Here is a 15,817-nt window from a genome sequence, read left to right as displayed (position 1 = left end):
CACCTGTACAGGATGTACACACTGTGTCCATCCGCTTGCTTATTCATGAAACTTAGCCACAATCCGTTTCGTGCACACACACACACACACACACACACACACACTTTGAGCAGAGTGAGTAAGGCCAGTAGTTATAGAATGATCTCATCCTGGGACACTGAGAGATGATGTCAGACTTTAGAACAGGGCCCTGGTGCTGCCGCTGAGCTACTGCAACTGTTTATGTTTTTACAGGCCACGAGAGCTTGCAGTGCGGGGGAGGGGGGAGGCGATGTGCAAGTGTGTGTGTGTGTTTGTATTTATGTGTGTGTGTGTGTGTGTGTATAGAACTTGAGAACTTGAGAATGTTTTAATACTTTTGCTTTATTATCGCCTCCAGCGACCATGCAGACCATGCGTTCAGACGTGTGTGTGTGTGCATGCACGTGTGTGTATCCGTCTGTCTGTCCACGGTTTATCTCGCATACAGCTGGACCCATCAGCCTGATGTTTTTTGTGCTTATTTAAGACTACATGTTCAATGACTTCTCATGGTTGTGGTTTTTGACTGTTTCATACCATAAATACCTGCAGACTCATCACTCCTCTTAACCTGCTAGGCTAGGCTAAAAAAGGCTAAAAATAAACCCGAATGTTAGGATCCACTTAAGTTAGATACAAGATGAGAAAATCACAGTTTTTGTTATCTTGACTTGTTTGGGAGAGTTGAGGGAGACACACTTGGCACAGGTCTGCACTCTACTGAGTGCACTTTTCTAGTTTGCATCTGTGATTCTTTTTTTTTTTTTTTAAGTAAGAAATCTGGACTTTTAACATATTGTGACTATACGGAAGACAATCTAACCAGGCCATCAGCTAATCTTTTCTTCTTTGATTCGTATCTATTTAAATCCATTTCCTTCCTCAGTTGTGTGGGTCTGCAGAGATTTAACATGTATTCCTTCTAGGCAGAGGGAACTGATTTGTCCTTTTTTCTTTCTCATCTCATTATTCAGCTGCGTTCACAACCTGTAAAATGAGTGATTCTTCATCTTCCATCCTCAGATCGTTCTATTTTCACAACCGTCTCCTCCCAACTTCTCCCATGGGTGCTCCCAGTACGCTCCCCCTGTTTCACTCGGTCCTCCCTCCTTATTTCTTTCCTCCTGCTCTGGTCCTCCCTCTCATCTTTGTTCTCCCAGAATCCTTGAAATAATCAGTTTGATCTTATTTCCTCCTCCTTTCTTGTCCTCACCCCCTCATCCTCCACCTCTCACTCGTTCTTTTTTTCTTCTCTCTCTCTTTCGCTGGTGATCTCATTTCCAGGATGTGTGTGATGTCTAATGTCACACATGCATTTACCGTCAGTGGAGGTTGGTGAGGAGAGGAGAGAAGAGGAGAGGAGGGGAGGGGAGAGACAGCGACAACAGGACACACCCTAGTGTGACCTCATGCATATCCCTCTCTCTCCTCCTGCGTTGTAAGCTCTTTCATCTCGTGTGCCTGTGGACAGCGAGGTGACATCATGTTAGTCGTGTGAGCTGAATGCAGGATCAAAGGGCGGCAACAACAGAGACGTCCCTCTGCATCTCCTCAGTGTTGGTCCTCTGCCATCCACACAGTTTTCCTTTGTTACTTTGATGTCTTTAGAAACATTATTGTGATCGAAAAGACCATTTTTTTCATTAGTAGTGGTGGACTTATATTAACGCCAGTGCACCAGCAGCAGTTGCAGTAATAATTGTAGTGACGGTCATTCAGCAGGGATGTGCACAGGCTCTCCAAGGGACAGGGACAAAACTGAAAAAAGCATGCAGGATTAGGGTTACATTACACCAGGGACAGCAGCCACAGAGCCCCTGTGGGGACATTAGGGCAAATGTGAAGCATTAACCAGTTAAATAAATGGCAATCGACCCCCTGTCACTTCCAGCAGCTTGGGATACATGAAGACAGCGGTGATTCAGTGATATTCCATTTTTTTAAGACTTATCCGGTAATAATTATTATATTTTGTGGCCACTTGGGGGCAGCGGAAACAGCAAGCTGTGATCACAAGATGGACATACTATCACCTTTTAGGTTGATATGATAAACATATTAGCAAACCATTTCTATTTACACATCCAGCACGTACAGACAGAGCAGCGTTAGCATTCGGTTGAAGTCATGTCTCTGGTCGCCTGATGTAAGTCTAATATTCACTCTCTCTTTACCTCGTTTTTTGGTCTCCACCAATAATATATCTGAAATATCTGACTCTTTAACAGCTAAAAGCTCCACTATGTTCAACAGCTAGTTGCTAACTGTATCTGCCGTTTGGTGCTGAGTCGTGTCCAGTGGGTTTTTAGAGTTTTGATGTTTGATGAGAGCTGCGAAAGTGAATCAAAACAGTACAGTTGAGGGCAGTAAAAACCAAAACAACACGATGAAAGACACTAAAATGAACTCCAGAATCAGGTGATGACTGTGAGTTTGACACAACAAGCGACCTCTTTCTTGTTACAAGTAGTCATGGGACGACATCACTTTTTAAATAAAATATTGCTTGGACAGCAGAATACATCATATGAAAATGAATATGTCGGACCATATTTTTTTTATCAAAAAAAATGCAATCAGGTTCCAGCAAAAACACGCCTATAACACAATAGCTACACTTCTACTTTGGTAGTGGCAAAATAGTGGTAATGATAGTAGTAGAAGGAGTTGTAAAGTAGTTCAGATAGTAGTAGTAGAGGTACCAGTATATGTGATCTTAACACAAATATAAAATAGAGTTATTTTGAAGAACTGCATGTGCTTCACACTGCAAAAGGTTCTCTACTTGTTCTTGTATATACTGTCAGGTTCTAAATAATTTAGTGTCCTGTGTGCTTCCAAGCTGGGCCCCCTGCTGAGATGCACACACACACACACGCACACGCACACACACAGACGGCCAATCTTCACCAATTTCTCACACTACTTCGCTCAACCCTCCACCATGCATAATATGCATACCCACACGCACACACTCCTGCGCCATATAATAAAACAGCGGTCCCACCACCCACCCTGCAGTACAGCACAAAGAGCTCACAACCCTCCCCCGATCCTTCCTCTGCGCTCTTATTGGCTGAGAGGCTCCAATGCTGGCCGCGTCTCGGGCCAATGAGATGTCTCCAAGGTGATGTCATGGAGGCAGCGTTGATGCTGATGCTGCTGCCCGGCGCCTGTATCCGTGCAGCCAGACGGGGGTAACCGTAGTCACCGGTCTATCAGCAGCAGCGGAGAAGACAGGGCCAGAGGGGGGTGAGTCTGCATCACGAGACACACAGCTGCACACATCTGCATTTCACTTCATGAACTTTTATGTTTGAATGTAAAACTGAAGGTCATGTGCGAGTATTGGTATAGGGGGTAATGGGGCGAGGGGTGAGGATAGTGATGCAGTGGTTGCTGCTGACAAAAGGGAGAGAACTCGGTGTACCCACAAACTGTACGCTGTGTGACATGTGTCATTTATTATTCATCCGCCATATCTGCAGACACAGCTTTGTGTCTGCATTTGGGAAGGGGAGAGGAAAATGAGTTTGTACGTGCTTTTATGGTGAAAAGGTATGTGTGTGTGTGTGTGTGTGTGTGTGTGTGTGTGTGTGTGTGTGTGTGTGTGTGTGTGTGTGTGTGTGTGTGTGTGTGTGTGAGACAAAGCAGGATAGAAAGAAAGAAACGGGAAGGTACAACAAAATTAAACAAGTGTGACAAATTGTTTCTAAAAGTTCCTATTCTTGTTATATTTTTGGTCAATTTTGAACATGCATTTTATTGAGTGTTAATTTCACCCCGGGCTGTACAACGCTTTAGGTTTATTATTGTGTGTGCACAGCACCTTTTCAAGTGCAGGTATTCGGTAAGAAAAGACGGGAAGACAACAGTTTGCAAACGTAATCTCTGTGAAACCAGTAAAACCAAACCGACTGAATCAAAATGGCTCATAAAGATGTCAGATATAGATGGGTGGTAAGGGTTACATTTACCAGTTGCTGTATATGGTATGGGAGGTATGGTTTGAAGTTGATGTCTGTTATAACAGCTCATCCTATAAGAACTCAAAATACTACACTCAGAATATTATTACAAATAATCAGAGGTGTGTAAGATTGTGTTCAGAATTCATGTGAGAATACGAAAATGTATATAAGTAGTGTATCATATACTGCCAATGGAAACAGAGTCAAAAATAAACTTAGGAAAAAAAACTTTCGTTAGATGAGAAGAAAAAAACAATTTGCCTCTTTAAGGGGGTTATGCACCTTTGGAGCTGCTGGTAGGCAGATTTTGTTACCGAGGGACAGAGTCAGGCTCGCTGGCTTTATGCTAAGCTAAGCTAACCGACTGCTAGATAAAGGAAGGAATAAGCATATTTTCCAAAATGTTGAACTTTTGCTTTAAGATTCAACAACGAGTGACAAATTAGACTTGAGTATGCAAGTATGAATATCATAAAATAGTTTTATGAAAAACTTCACTATGTTTTTACTGTCAGCTAGTTTCCCAACATGAGTTGTTTTCTCTCTCTCTCTGTATTGACACACAAGAAAGGGAGCGCTCTTACTCCTGCAGCAGGAAGCAATGCATTGATCTGTAGCCTGGGTGGTTCCATAGGATGAGAAGCAGCTGTGTGCGCCGTGCATGTGTATTCCAACAGTATATAGCAGTACTGCCTGATTAGTATTGGTGTGCGCAACTGTGCATCTTAAGGTATCTGCACATTTATGTTGCATGTGTCTATGTGAGCATGTGTGTGTGTGTGTCCTTGACTGTGTTTGTCCCACCGGGACACATGTCAGGGTGGTTGGGTGAGCGTGTGCCCTACACTGTAATGAGACGTCTCCCACTCGCTTTGTCATCGGTTGTCTGATTAGTGCACTGCTCCTCAGGCATTTCACATGCTGAAAGACTGATAGCTACGTTATTAGCTATGTCAAAGTTTAAAGGATTTGTTCAACATTTTGATAAATAGACTTATTTACTTCCTATCTGAGGGTTACAAGAAAAGACTTATTCAACTGTCTTGGCTAGCCGAATAGCCTAGCTTAGCATAAAGACTGGAAACATGGGGAAATTTTGTCATTGTTTGTCATGTAATTTTGGCTATCTCCAAGGTTCAAAAGCCACCAACACCTCTAAAGCTTGCTAATCAACATTGTTGGGGAGTGGAAACACTGCAAGCTTACACATTTCCCATTAACTTTCAGGTAGTGTAGCTACTTCCAAAATGTCCTGCAATGTTTCCAGTAGTTAGCTATTTTTTTCCAGTAAGTAGTGGGGTAGTGCTACGTAGCTGCTTAGCTCAGCTTAGCATACAGACTGGAAGCAGGGGGAAATAGTTCTCACTGTTGCCATAAGGTTGCCAGGTATAACCATCTGAGATTCTGCACAGAAGTGCAGGGCAGATGGATAAACTGCTGTTCATCAAGCTAATAGTTACAGTTTGTAACTTCCTTTAAACCAGCCATACCAACCTACAGCTGTCTTACTACATAGTTAGCATGCTGATCTCCCAGCACCATGGATGCTGTGGAGAAATACAATTTCAGAGTTTTGGCTGGGCAGGGCTTTGGCATACAGCATTTACCAGTGTATATTCCAGAATACTGGTTTGGATGATCATCTATGTAGAACTCTATTTTAGATGAAGGGGAGTTAGTTGAGAGGAGGGGGGGGGCATTTCTGGCAGACACGTCCCACCACAGATGTTTGGTTAAATTAGGCCCACACAAGGAACCAGTGGGATGTCTCGCCCTGAAGTTCAGTCTTTCATTTACTCTACTATCACTCCTCAGCCTGTTTGCTTCAACACCTAGGTACTCGTGGGTGTCCACATGATGATACTAAATACCAGAATTAAATCCAAACTTAATTAGCGTGTGCACTCAGCTGTGGATAGGTCAACGAACTGCAGGGCGCTCCTAGAACTATACATGTGAAAAAATTCTCCAATTAGCTGACATTTAAGTATTCAAGACCTGTGAGTGTTTGTTGATTTGATTAATCGTGAGCAGCAATGATGAAGGAAGTTGTGTCCGTCTTTTAATATGATCGCATATTCATTTGCTATAATGGTCATTGGACTAAATAGGAAATCGGGGGGTGAGGAAACCTTTGTTCTCTCTCATTATATAACCATCTCTTTCACTAGTGTGTTTGCTCGACCGATTTGCAGCATCCCTCAGATGTCCATCAATTCAGTGTTGATGAGACCATCTGACAGACAGCAAGGGGACAGACAGACAGACAGACAGACAGACAGACAGACAGACAGACAGACAGACAGACAGAGTGCGAGCAGGTGGTGGAAGGTCTGGTGAGACAGTTCTTTGCTTCTGCTCTCTCTCTTTCAAGGCAATTCAGTTGGATGCAATGACTGCTTGAATTAAGTCAGATTTCAATGAAAGTATTCTTGAATTCCCCCCCCCCCCCCCATACACACACACACACACACACCCAGTCAAATATGAATGCCTATAATTTGATGTGATAATTAACAGGCCATAGTCGGTATCACAGAGACATATTTGCTTCAACACGCAGGTTTGAAGTACATGCTCAGCAGCTGGTGAAGCAGGCTGTTGTCATTGTTGATGCCTTCCTCTTCCTTTCTTGCATCCTGTCAACGACTTACTGCTGCTCCTCTCTCTTGCATCACGGCTGTGATTCACTGCAACACGGGGGGGAGGGGGGGGGTCCATAAGAGCGGGAGTTTGTGAGATCACAAGTACTTTGGTAGCCAGTCATCTTCCAATAAGCAGCAATGTGGTAAAATATGACAAATACAAAACCGTCTGAGCAAATAAATGGTGCAAAAGAAGCATGTGACTTACTTGTCAGTAGAGCTGCTATTCCATCACATCTACATGTTTTTCGTTTGTTTTTCGATTGACTGGCGCTCTTTTATTTATGTCATTTCGTAGCGCCCTCTACTTCTACAAGTGGTTAAACGGCACGCGACTGGAGAACTGGCGCCACCTTATCTCGATGAACTAACTCCTATTATGATATTCAGATACTGTACTTTATAAATTGACATGCACTTTGGATAGAAACTTTGAAGAATTCAAGTAAAAAAAACATATCAGACACAAACTTGTGTGTCTTTAGACATGTCTGTGGGATCTTTACGCCTGTTCTCTGAGGGTTGTGCAGCACCAGTCTGGGAAACACAAGAAATCCCTGACATAGAAGTGGACATCACAGATCAGTGATGTATAACCGTGTTCAGGGTCAACAAGAATGCACTTTTAAAGCTTTTAAACGCTTATGTCTCCTATTAAAGGAGGGACGGGCTATCTTTCTTCACATGAGAATAAGACGATGACGTATTTATGATATTATGTGTTTGATGATGTCTTTATATTTATTAGTTCTTGTTTACGTCTCTGGTTTGGTTTTCCCAGCGATCCATGGCAAGAATGACCCTTTGTTTTGGCCCACATGAATTCTTTGAAGCAGAGCTGTTCTCTCATTGGTCAAATTAAACCTGAATGGGAGATGCTTGCACTGCAGCTTGCCGTCCTGTTCATTCTCTCCGTAGCCACTGCTTCTCCCATTCATTATATGACCTTTGAATGTGCTTCATTCAGTCCTCTCTCTCTCTCTCTCTCTCTCTCTCTCTCTCTCTCTCTCTCTCTCTCTCTCTCTCTCTCTCTCTCTCTCCCTCTCTCTCTCTCTCTCTCTCTCTCTCTCTGACAGACTGAGAAGGATCGTTAGCATCCCTGGAGAGTTATACATACGCAGTGAGAAGATGACTCTAGCAGGTAAATGCAGCCACAGCAGAAAGTCACACACACCATCGCAGCTCCCTGAACTCGCCTTTATGAACTCATGATTCCATTGTGGGAATGATAACGAGAGTGCACTTTTATTATCTGAACCATGTGTCTTGACAGTGTTAGGACTGTCATAACAACATAATGAGGATGACTCACTGTGAATCGTTCAGTTAGAGTCAAAACAATAAGCATCACAAAGCAACTACATATCTGTGTATGTGTGTGTTTGTATATATTACTCATGTTGTGGGGACATAAATCTGTTTACACTGTGGGGACTCACCTTCTTTCTGGCGACAAAATGCACGTCCCCATAACGTGAATCGACTTGGTTTAAGACAAGTGTAAGGTTAAGTTTAGGTTTAGGTTAGGGTTAGAGTAAGATCAGGTCTAGCTAAAGGTTTGGGTAAGGTTAGGTTTAATTTAAGGTTAAGTTAATGTTACGGTTGAGGTTGGGTTTAGGTTTAGGTTTAGTTCAAGTTAAAGTTAGGTTTTGGTTAAGGTTAGGTTAGGTTGGGAGTGATAAGGGTTAGGGTTAGGATTAGGCTGGTAGTGGTTATTAGGGTCAGGGTACGTCTCCAGGAAATGAATGTACGTGGATGTAATGTCCTCTTAAGTGATGGAAACATGACTGTAATGTGTGTGTGTTCTGTGTGTGCGTGTGTGTGCGTGTGTGTGTGTCCTCAGCCTACAAAGAGAAGGTCAAGGAGCTCCCCCTGGTGTCTCTGTTCTGCGCCTGCTTCAACCCACAGACTGCAGACAAACCTACATACAAGGCAGAAGGTAACAATAAATCACTTTAGCTTGCATGTAAACGATCTTACAGCATTCTAGCCAAGTACGCACTAGTCATTCTGGGAAATGTAGGAGTTATTGTTTCCAAAGCACTTAGCAGAGGCCTGGAGAAGGGCCGTAGGTAAACCACAAACCACACGCTGCACCACAAATCACATTGACGATGTGTAATAGTGTATTAAAAATACATAGCAAATGAAGAGTCTAAACATGGCCACAATCCAACGCCACAGATGCGGTGGACCTGGGCTGGTGCGTCATCAAAGACGTGGAGGTAATTGAGCTGAACAAGCGGACATCTGGCCAGGCCTTCGAGGTCATCCTCAAGCCCCCGTCCTTTGACGGGATGCCAGAGCTCAACGGATCCATGCCGCAGCGCCGCGACCCGTCCCTGGAGGAGATCCAGAAGAAGCTGGAGGCGGCCGAGGAGAGGCGAAAGGTGAGAGGAGCGGAGGAGGGGTGGGTGGGGTGGGGGGGGGGGCTATTGTCATACCCACGACGAACCCAACCGGACCGGCCCTCAACCTAAACTTGTAACCCTAACCCCAGCTGCTGGTCATCCAGACATTGTCAAACATCTGACAACGCTCTTTGTGGGCAGCGTGATTTATCAACTCAGGAGGAAATAGGGTGGAAATGGATAAAAAGAAAGAGGGGGGGAGTGTTGGACTGGGTGGAGGAACCAGAGGGAGGGTGGAAAAGATGAAAAGAGGGACATGAAAGCACAAGTGCAATCATGATAGGACACACCCACGGTGGCTCATGTTCATCAAGCAAAGAGGACGGTGGAGAGAGGGAGAGGAAGGGAGAGGTGAGGAGAGAGCAATGATAGCCAGCCTGCAACAGAGCGCTCATGCCACACCTGCAGCATCAGATGTTTTCTTTAGTAACCATTTCTTTAAATGTCTTAAAGGCCCCGAAAATGTATTTTCTTAATCAGATTGTTACTATGAGTGATGAATAAGCTGCAACAGGTTTGGTTCCTTCATATTAGAGCTTTCACCATTTTCTCTGGTTCGTAGTGGGCAGGACTTAGTTTGAAAAAGGTGATGTACTAACATCCCACTAATAGTTGAGGATTTTTGAAATCCCCCTGTTGACTTACCTTCGGTGATCTCTGTCTCCCTCTAGTGCCAGGAGGCGGAGCTGCTGAAGCACCTGGCGGAGAAGAGGGAGCACGAGCGCGAGGTGATCCAGAAGGCCTTTGAGGAGAACAACAACTTCATCAAGAATGCCAAGGAGAAGCTTGAGCAAAAGATGGAGGCCAACAAGGAGAACAGAGAGGCCCTGCTGGCCGCCATGCTGGAGAGGCTGCAGGAGAAGGTACGGTCCAGTTGACCTTTGCTCTCAAGGTCTCCCACTTTATGAAAGATCCACTCTAACACACAAAAAACATTATTGGTGATGTACCATTTTGTCGTTTCTATACAAATGATGACGGATTTGATGAAAAATCAGTCCCTCAGAGCAGTAAGGGCTTCTGTGTAGACATAAACAAGATTTGGAGGACATTTATCAAAGAGACACACCTGATCTGTTCTGCGCTAGCAGTGTAATCGAGGAACTATTAAAGGAATAGCTCAACTCTTAGTGTTCATTTGCGGACCGAACAACAGTTAGATGAGAATATTGATACCACTTTCATGTCTGTGCGATAAGTACAGAGCTAGAGGTGAGAGACGATTAGCTTAGCTTAGCACAAAGAACATTTAATGTCGTTTTTACATTTCTGTTTCTGTGTGGATTAAACAAACACAATACAATGTGTTAATCAGTTAATTGTAGAGGTGTAGGTATGGGCTTTTTTTTTACTTTGAGAGTCTTTATGCTAAGCTAGGCTAATTGCCTCACAGCTCCACCTCCAAAGTTAGCGTACATGGAATCGATCTTCTCATGTAACTCTTTGTAATAAAGCAAACTTTCCTTTAACCTAAAATATTTTCTTCAGTGTAAATGATGCAAGCCTGGGCTTGCATCATTTCCATTCTAATGTTCACAGGCTTGATCAGTCATCATGAATATTATATGAGGTGGAAAAGAGTTTTTAGTTCTCCCCACTCTGTATCATTCCCCTGTTCAATTCTTCATGAACAGTCGCTGAGTCATCGCCTTGTTCTGCCGGCGTCTCCCTCATTAATGCTAATTTATTCATGATGCTAATGTTGCCGTATCTCTGTGTTTGTCTGGCAGGACAAACACGCGGAAGAAGTGAGGAAGAACAAGGAGATGAAGGAGGAAGCCTGCCGGTAGATGAATGGAGAAGAACAGAAGAGAGAGAGAGAGAGAGAAGAGAGAGCGGGACTGGGATTTTTATGATCGGTCTAAAAAAATAACAAAAACCAAGGAAATCAAAATAGTGCAGGAAAGATTTTTAAAAAGAACACAAAAGCAACTGAACAAAGGGGAACGGGGAGTTTTCACTTTTGATGTGTGCTGTAATGATTCTGAACAAGCTGTACAAAGTTTAGCCTACTCAAAAATAAATCTGTCTCTTTGTACTAAAGGAAAAGTGGGTGAGTGGGTGGGTGGGTGGGGCATCATAATAAACATTTACAATTTGTAAAAGAGGGGCAACAATGGTTGATTGGTGAGGAACGAAAGCATCGAGGCAAAAGATGCACACATTTAAATCACGGCTCTGAATTCTGCAGCAGGGAATAATAACCGCCTGTTCACTGATCTGTGTTTGATGCTTTATATCAGGAGTCGTGACCGTTGCAACACAGCCAATCATACAGAGTAGAGAGCTGTGATCTAAACTGTTACCGGGTAAAACATGACAAGTGTGTGATGTGCTCAAACAAAACAAAAAACTGGACGCACGGATATAGTTTAGAAGTTCCAGTCAGTCCAGACCAGCACAAAGCTGAGAGTCCCAGGCTTTCTTTTACAGGACACTTACCAGTCAATACACACAAACAGGAAGTAACACACAAGCTTCTGCTGTTTCCCTTATTAAAAAAAAAGATTTCCCTCGCTCCACCGCTCTCATGCATTTTGTGTGATTGTTGTGTGTGTCTGTTGGGAGGCCTGCGCGGACAGAAACTCAGTGAATCTCACGATATGGTTTATGAATATCAAAGGGAAGAATCAGACCAGGGGGAGCAAGAGAAACAAAAGAAAGGTTTGAGAAGGGGGAGGAAGCTCTGCTGCATTCTGCCATTTCCCGGCTCTTTGTTAAAAAAAACTTTTACCTGTAGTGTCTAGTTGTAGATCAGTGACATGCATTTAAGTCTTAGATTTAGAGCACTGATTGCACTCTTATTTCATTAAGCACAACTCAAAAGCACATGTGCACACACATGGAGGACAGCAGATATATATATACAGAGTATAAACAACAATAACATCACAAGGAGGCAAAGAAGTGACGTAGTTCAGAATTTGGACAGATTTGGTCATGAGGATTTTTAGTGTGGGGGGGGGGGGATTCTGGCTAACCAGCGGTCTCACTTTGCTTTGGCATGTGTCCCTATGCTCTGATTGTCAGTGTTTGGTTTTCAAAGGAATGTAAACCAAAAAGAGTAAAACGGAAAAGTCAAATTTTGCTTGTTGAGTCATACTGACTTGATTGAGGAGTCTAAAATGTTTGCACTGTATCTGGGGAGTGGTTGTACTTGCTGTGGTGTCGATGTGTATCTTCGAGGTTGGGTTGATTGTATCTTTTTTGGCATGGTCAGTAAAAACGGCTTGACTGAACGCTGGTTCTCCTCATTCCTCGTGCGTTCATTGATGGCGCAATGTGTTGCATGCACTTGTACACTCGGGGCAATAAAAAGGTCATTCAAACCAATAATATAAATGAAAGAGTATTTAAATTAATATTTTATGTGACAGTTCAATTTGACATATTAATATAGATGCTAGAACAGAAGGTTAATAATAATTCTCTTTTTAGTAAAGATGAAAATAAAGCAATCTGATAGCAATATCTGTTAGAGAGGCAGCAAAGTAAAAATGATTTGAAGTACACACTGTACACACTGGCTCCCTATGTGAGATTATTGTTTAGGTTGCATCCATGAAACATTACAATAAGACCACAACACGGGCCATAAATATGTACAAGCATCATATGTGAATCTATATGTGAACTTTTACAGGTCGCTTATAGGATATATCATATTAGTCGTTGCATGTAAATTCACCAACATAAATAATATATTTTTAAATAAATTACAAAATAAATCCATGTCCTATTCATCAAATTATAATAGTTTTTCACAGCCCACAAGACATCAGAGTTGAATTCAAAACTTTAATAAAGCATTCTGATATTGTTTACAATAAAATAAGAACAGAGTTATTATTATTAAAAGGTGAGTTAAAAAGGTGAGGTTTTTTTACGATCAACAAACTAATAATATAGCATATACAAATATATATTTCCAACGACATCCTTTTGATGACTGAGAAAATGACATACAGTAAATGACAGCCTGTACCTACTGCATTTAGTATTTTCCGCCAGGGGCCAGAAAGAAGCTCTTTGAATGTAATAAGCAATAAGCAATAAGTAATAAGTAACATGTTAAAGGCACGGCCACATTAGAAAGCGGTACAACAATATTCCTTTTGTGTGTCTTTTGGGAAATACATTAAAGATGATTCAGTCAAAACTTAAAATAATATTGGAAGTTTGAGTTAGAAAGTGGTAAAACATTGACAATATGCTGAAAGAGTTGCAACCATCACAAGAGTCCTCTGTGTGGCTGCTGTGGGACGACACTGGGCCTCACGCAGGTGCAGCCCACTGTGATCACCTCCGTCCCCAGTCTGAAGCCGTACCATTTCCTCCTCCTGTTACCGGGCCTTTGCTTGGGGATTCTGGAGCGGGATGGAGAAATGAGTGAGTGCTGATTAAACACAGACGATGTCATTGTGAGATCCTTAAATGGAATCACATAGAAAAGACGAGGAAGAAACAAGTTAAAGTCAACAAGACAATCTAATACAATCCAGTGTGTTTCCATTCAGTTTAATAACTCTTGGAAAACAGTGAGTCGATACCTCACCTTGTATTGGTATGCATTAAAAACTCAGCTATAGAAACATTATTTTAAGTTTGTGCCTCTGCCTTCAAATTAAAAGAACTGCTGCCCAGCACATCGATGCCATTTTTATGTCTGTACGGAGCTAGAGCTTGGAGACAATTAGCATAGCTTAGCATAAAGACCATATATTGCTGTATTTACATTTCTGTTTTTGTGTAGATTAAACAAACAACGCAATGTGTTAATCAGTCAGTTTTAGAGGTGTATCTATGGGCACTTCTTTTTTAAATCTTTGAGATGCTAAGCTAGGCTAATGTGCAGAAGAATACAGTGTTCTCTGTTCTTGTAATCTATGTGTACATCAAAATCCTACTTACGTCCTGGAAACAGTGAAACTATACCTCATCTTGTACTAGTGTATTAAGTGTATTAGTGCCATTTTACGGAGTCGGGGGAGGGGGGTAATATTCTGAAAAAAAACCTCATAACGTCCCAGATTAAAGTCGTGCATATTTGAGAAAAAAACTTCTCTGAGATTCTTGTGACAAATTTATGAAAAAAAAAACTTACAAATATGCGGACATAAAATTTATGAGAAAAAAATCTGAAATACAATTTTAAAATCCAGCAATAAAAACGGATTTTATCTGCCATCAATTCATAAAAACTACATCATTAGCTGCTTTTACAAAGTCTGCGGTGGCTCACTTGTGGAGGACCAGGACCTGGTGGTAGATGGGTTTGGCCTCAAGGGCTGCATTCTCTCCTCCCCCCTGCAGGCTCAGACAGCCAGAGGTCAGGCACACAGCATGAAAGATCCGCCGAGGCAACCGAGACTCCACACAGGACTCTCTGGAGATGGAGGAAACACGTCTTTATGAATGGGAACACAGGCTTTGAAAGTCCAGAACTGAGAACTGAACCGCCGAACAAACGGGTGTTTTTTCTTTGGCACCAGCTTGTGCAAAGCGATGAGAGAAGGACCGGTGAGGCCTCACCTGTACGTCCACGGAGACAGAGACATGTTGGCGATGGTCGAGGCGGACCTGCCGAACTGAGGCGGCACTGAGGGATCCAGGACCAGTCTCACAGACGTGCCACTCAGTCTGGCTCCTTGCCCCGACTTCAGGGAGACCGTCAGACCCAGCACCATCAGAGCTCTCAACACCTGAACACCAGAACACCAGCAAGGACTTTATCGGTTAGAAGGCATGTCAAACAAAGAAGAAATACATTTACACAAAAAAGATGTATCTGTCATTTCTTCACAATGTTAAGACCAACAGTTTGGAGGCATTGGATACATTAACTTTTCATTTAAAGTGTTGACATCCCATTGGTACATGTCCCATCATGAACCCTGTAGTCACCCTGTGAACAGTGATCCGGTGGCCATGGGTAAGATTGAAGCACTCACCAGCAGCATGGTTCGTCTCGCCTGCAGAGCCCGACTTTAACAGTGAGGCGCTCCTGTGCTGTCTCGTCGTGTCTACGTTACTCTCTGTGTTTATATACAGGCGGAATGTGTTGGTGTGTGTTGACAAGATCTGCGGTGCATTCCCGCTATGACTGTTTCTCTAATTTTTAAAGATGTCGATCTGGAGATGAGATTTTGAGGTCTTTCCTGGTCCCCCGTCCACTCGTTACTTTCTACCTGTGTGTGCACTTTTCTCATTGCCTTAGATCCTGTCGTTACGGCGACATACATTTCAAACATGCCAAGGCCTTCCTGCACTGGATGACAGTTACTACTTTTGTGTTGCATAAAGCATTGTTTTTTTTTACTTGGCCCCATTTTGACCTGTCAGTGCCTAGAAGAAGCAATACTTCCTCTGAGTGAGATGAGCCAGCTGACACCCAAAGGTGTGAAAACCTTTGTTCTCCTATGGAACTCTTTGATGTGGTTGTGAAAACGACACTATTTGTTACTTTTATGGCAAAAAAAAAATATGTTTTTGAGTTAACGAAAAAAAGCACTGGTGTGAAAATCTGCAACTGAAGCTTGATTTAATTTTTTTGTTCTTTCAGTGCACAAAACAAACCAGCGATAATTTTGTTAATCAAAACCAAAGTGTAAGAGCCATATGACTTGATAAGATGTCTTAAGTGATTTGTGTAACAAACATGTGGAAATGCTCCTTTAGTTGCATTACTGACTACGTCACAGCCAACAGCCCTCAGTTGAGGTTATTCAGTCTGCGGAGCAACATAGTTTTTTGACCGTTGTGCTAACGC

At 42.7% G+C, this 15,817-nt stretch overlaps 2 protein-coding genes across 2 annotated transcripts; one reads left to right on the top strand and one right to left on the bottom strand.

Annotated features, from left to right (window-relative positions):
• The first annotated feature begins 7,765 nt into the window (after nt 1–7,765).
• On the top strand, nt 7,766–10,838 carry stmn4 (stathmin-like 4). The gene is made up of 5 exons (XM_076084245.1): nt 7,766–7,778; nt 8,481–8,576; nt 8,822–9,027; nt 9,720–9,911; nt 10,779–10,838. Exons 1-5 carry the CDS (start codon nt 7,766–7,768, stop codon nt 10,836–10,838), a joined length of 567 nt encoding a protein of 188 aa, XP_075940360.1.
• Nucleotides 10,839–13,279: 2,441 nt separating this feature from the next.
• Nucleotides 13,280–15,008, bottom strand: il17a/f3 (interleukin 17a/f3). Its single transcript, XM_076084802.1, has 4 exons — nt 15,000–15,008; nt 14,581–14,750; nt 14,291–14,434; nt 13,280–13,415 (listed from the first exon to the last, which is right to left on the bottom strand). Exons 1-4 carry the CDS (start codon nt 15,006–15,008, stop codon nt 13,280–13,282), a joined length of 459 nt encoding a protein of 152 aa, XP_075940917.1.
• Nucleotides 15,009–15,817: the final 809 nt, after the last annotated feature.

Source organism: Anarhichas minor, unplaced genomic scaffold (genome assembly GCF_050575085.1).
Source record: "Anarhichas minor isolate MPS153535 unplaced genomic scaffold, ASM5057508v1 ptg000136l, whole genome shotgun sequence".
NCBI classification, from domain to species: Eukaryota; Metazoa; Chordata; class Actinopteri; order Perciformes; family Anarhichadidae; genus Anarhichas; species Anarhichas minor.
The sequence above is the reverse complement of the archived record's forward strand: the minus strand, read 5'-3'. Positions and strand labels throughout refer to the sequence as shown.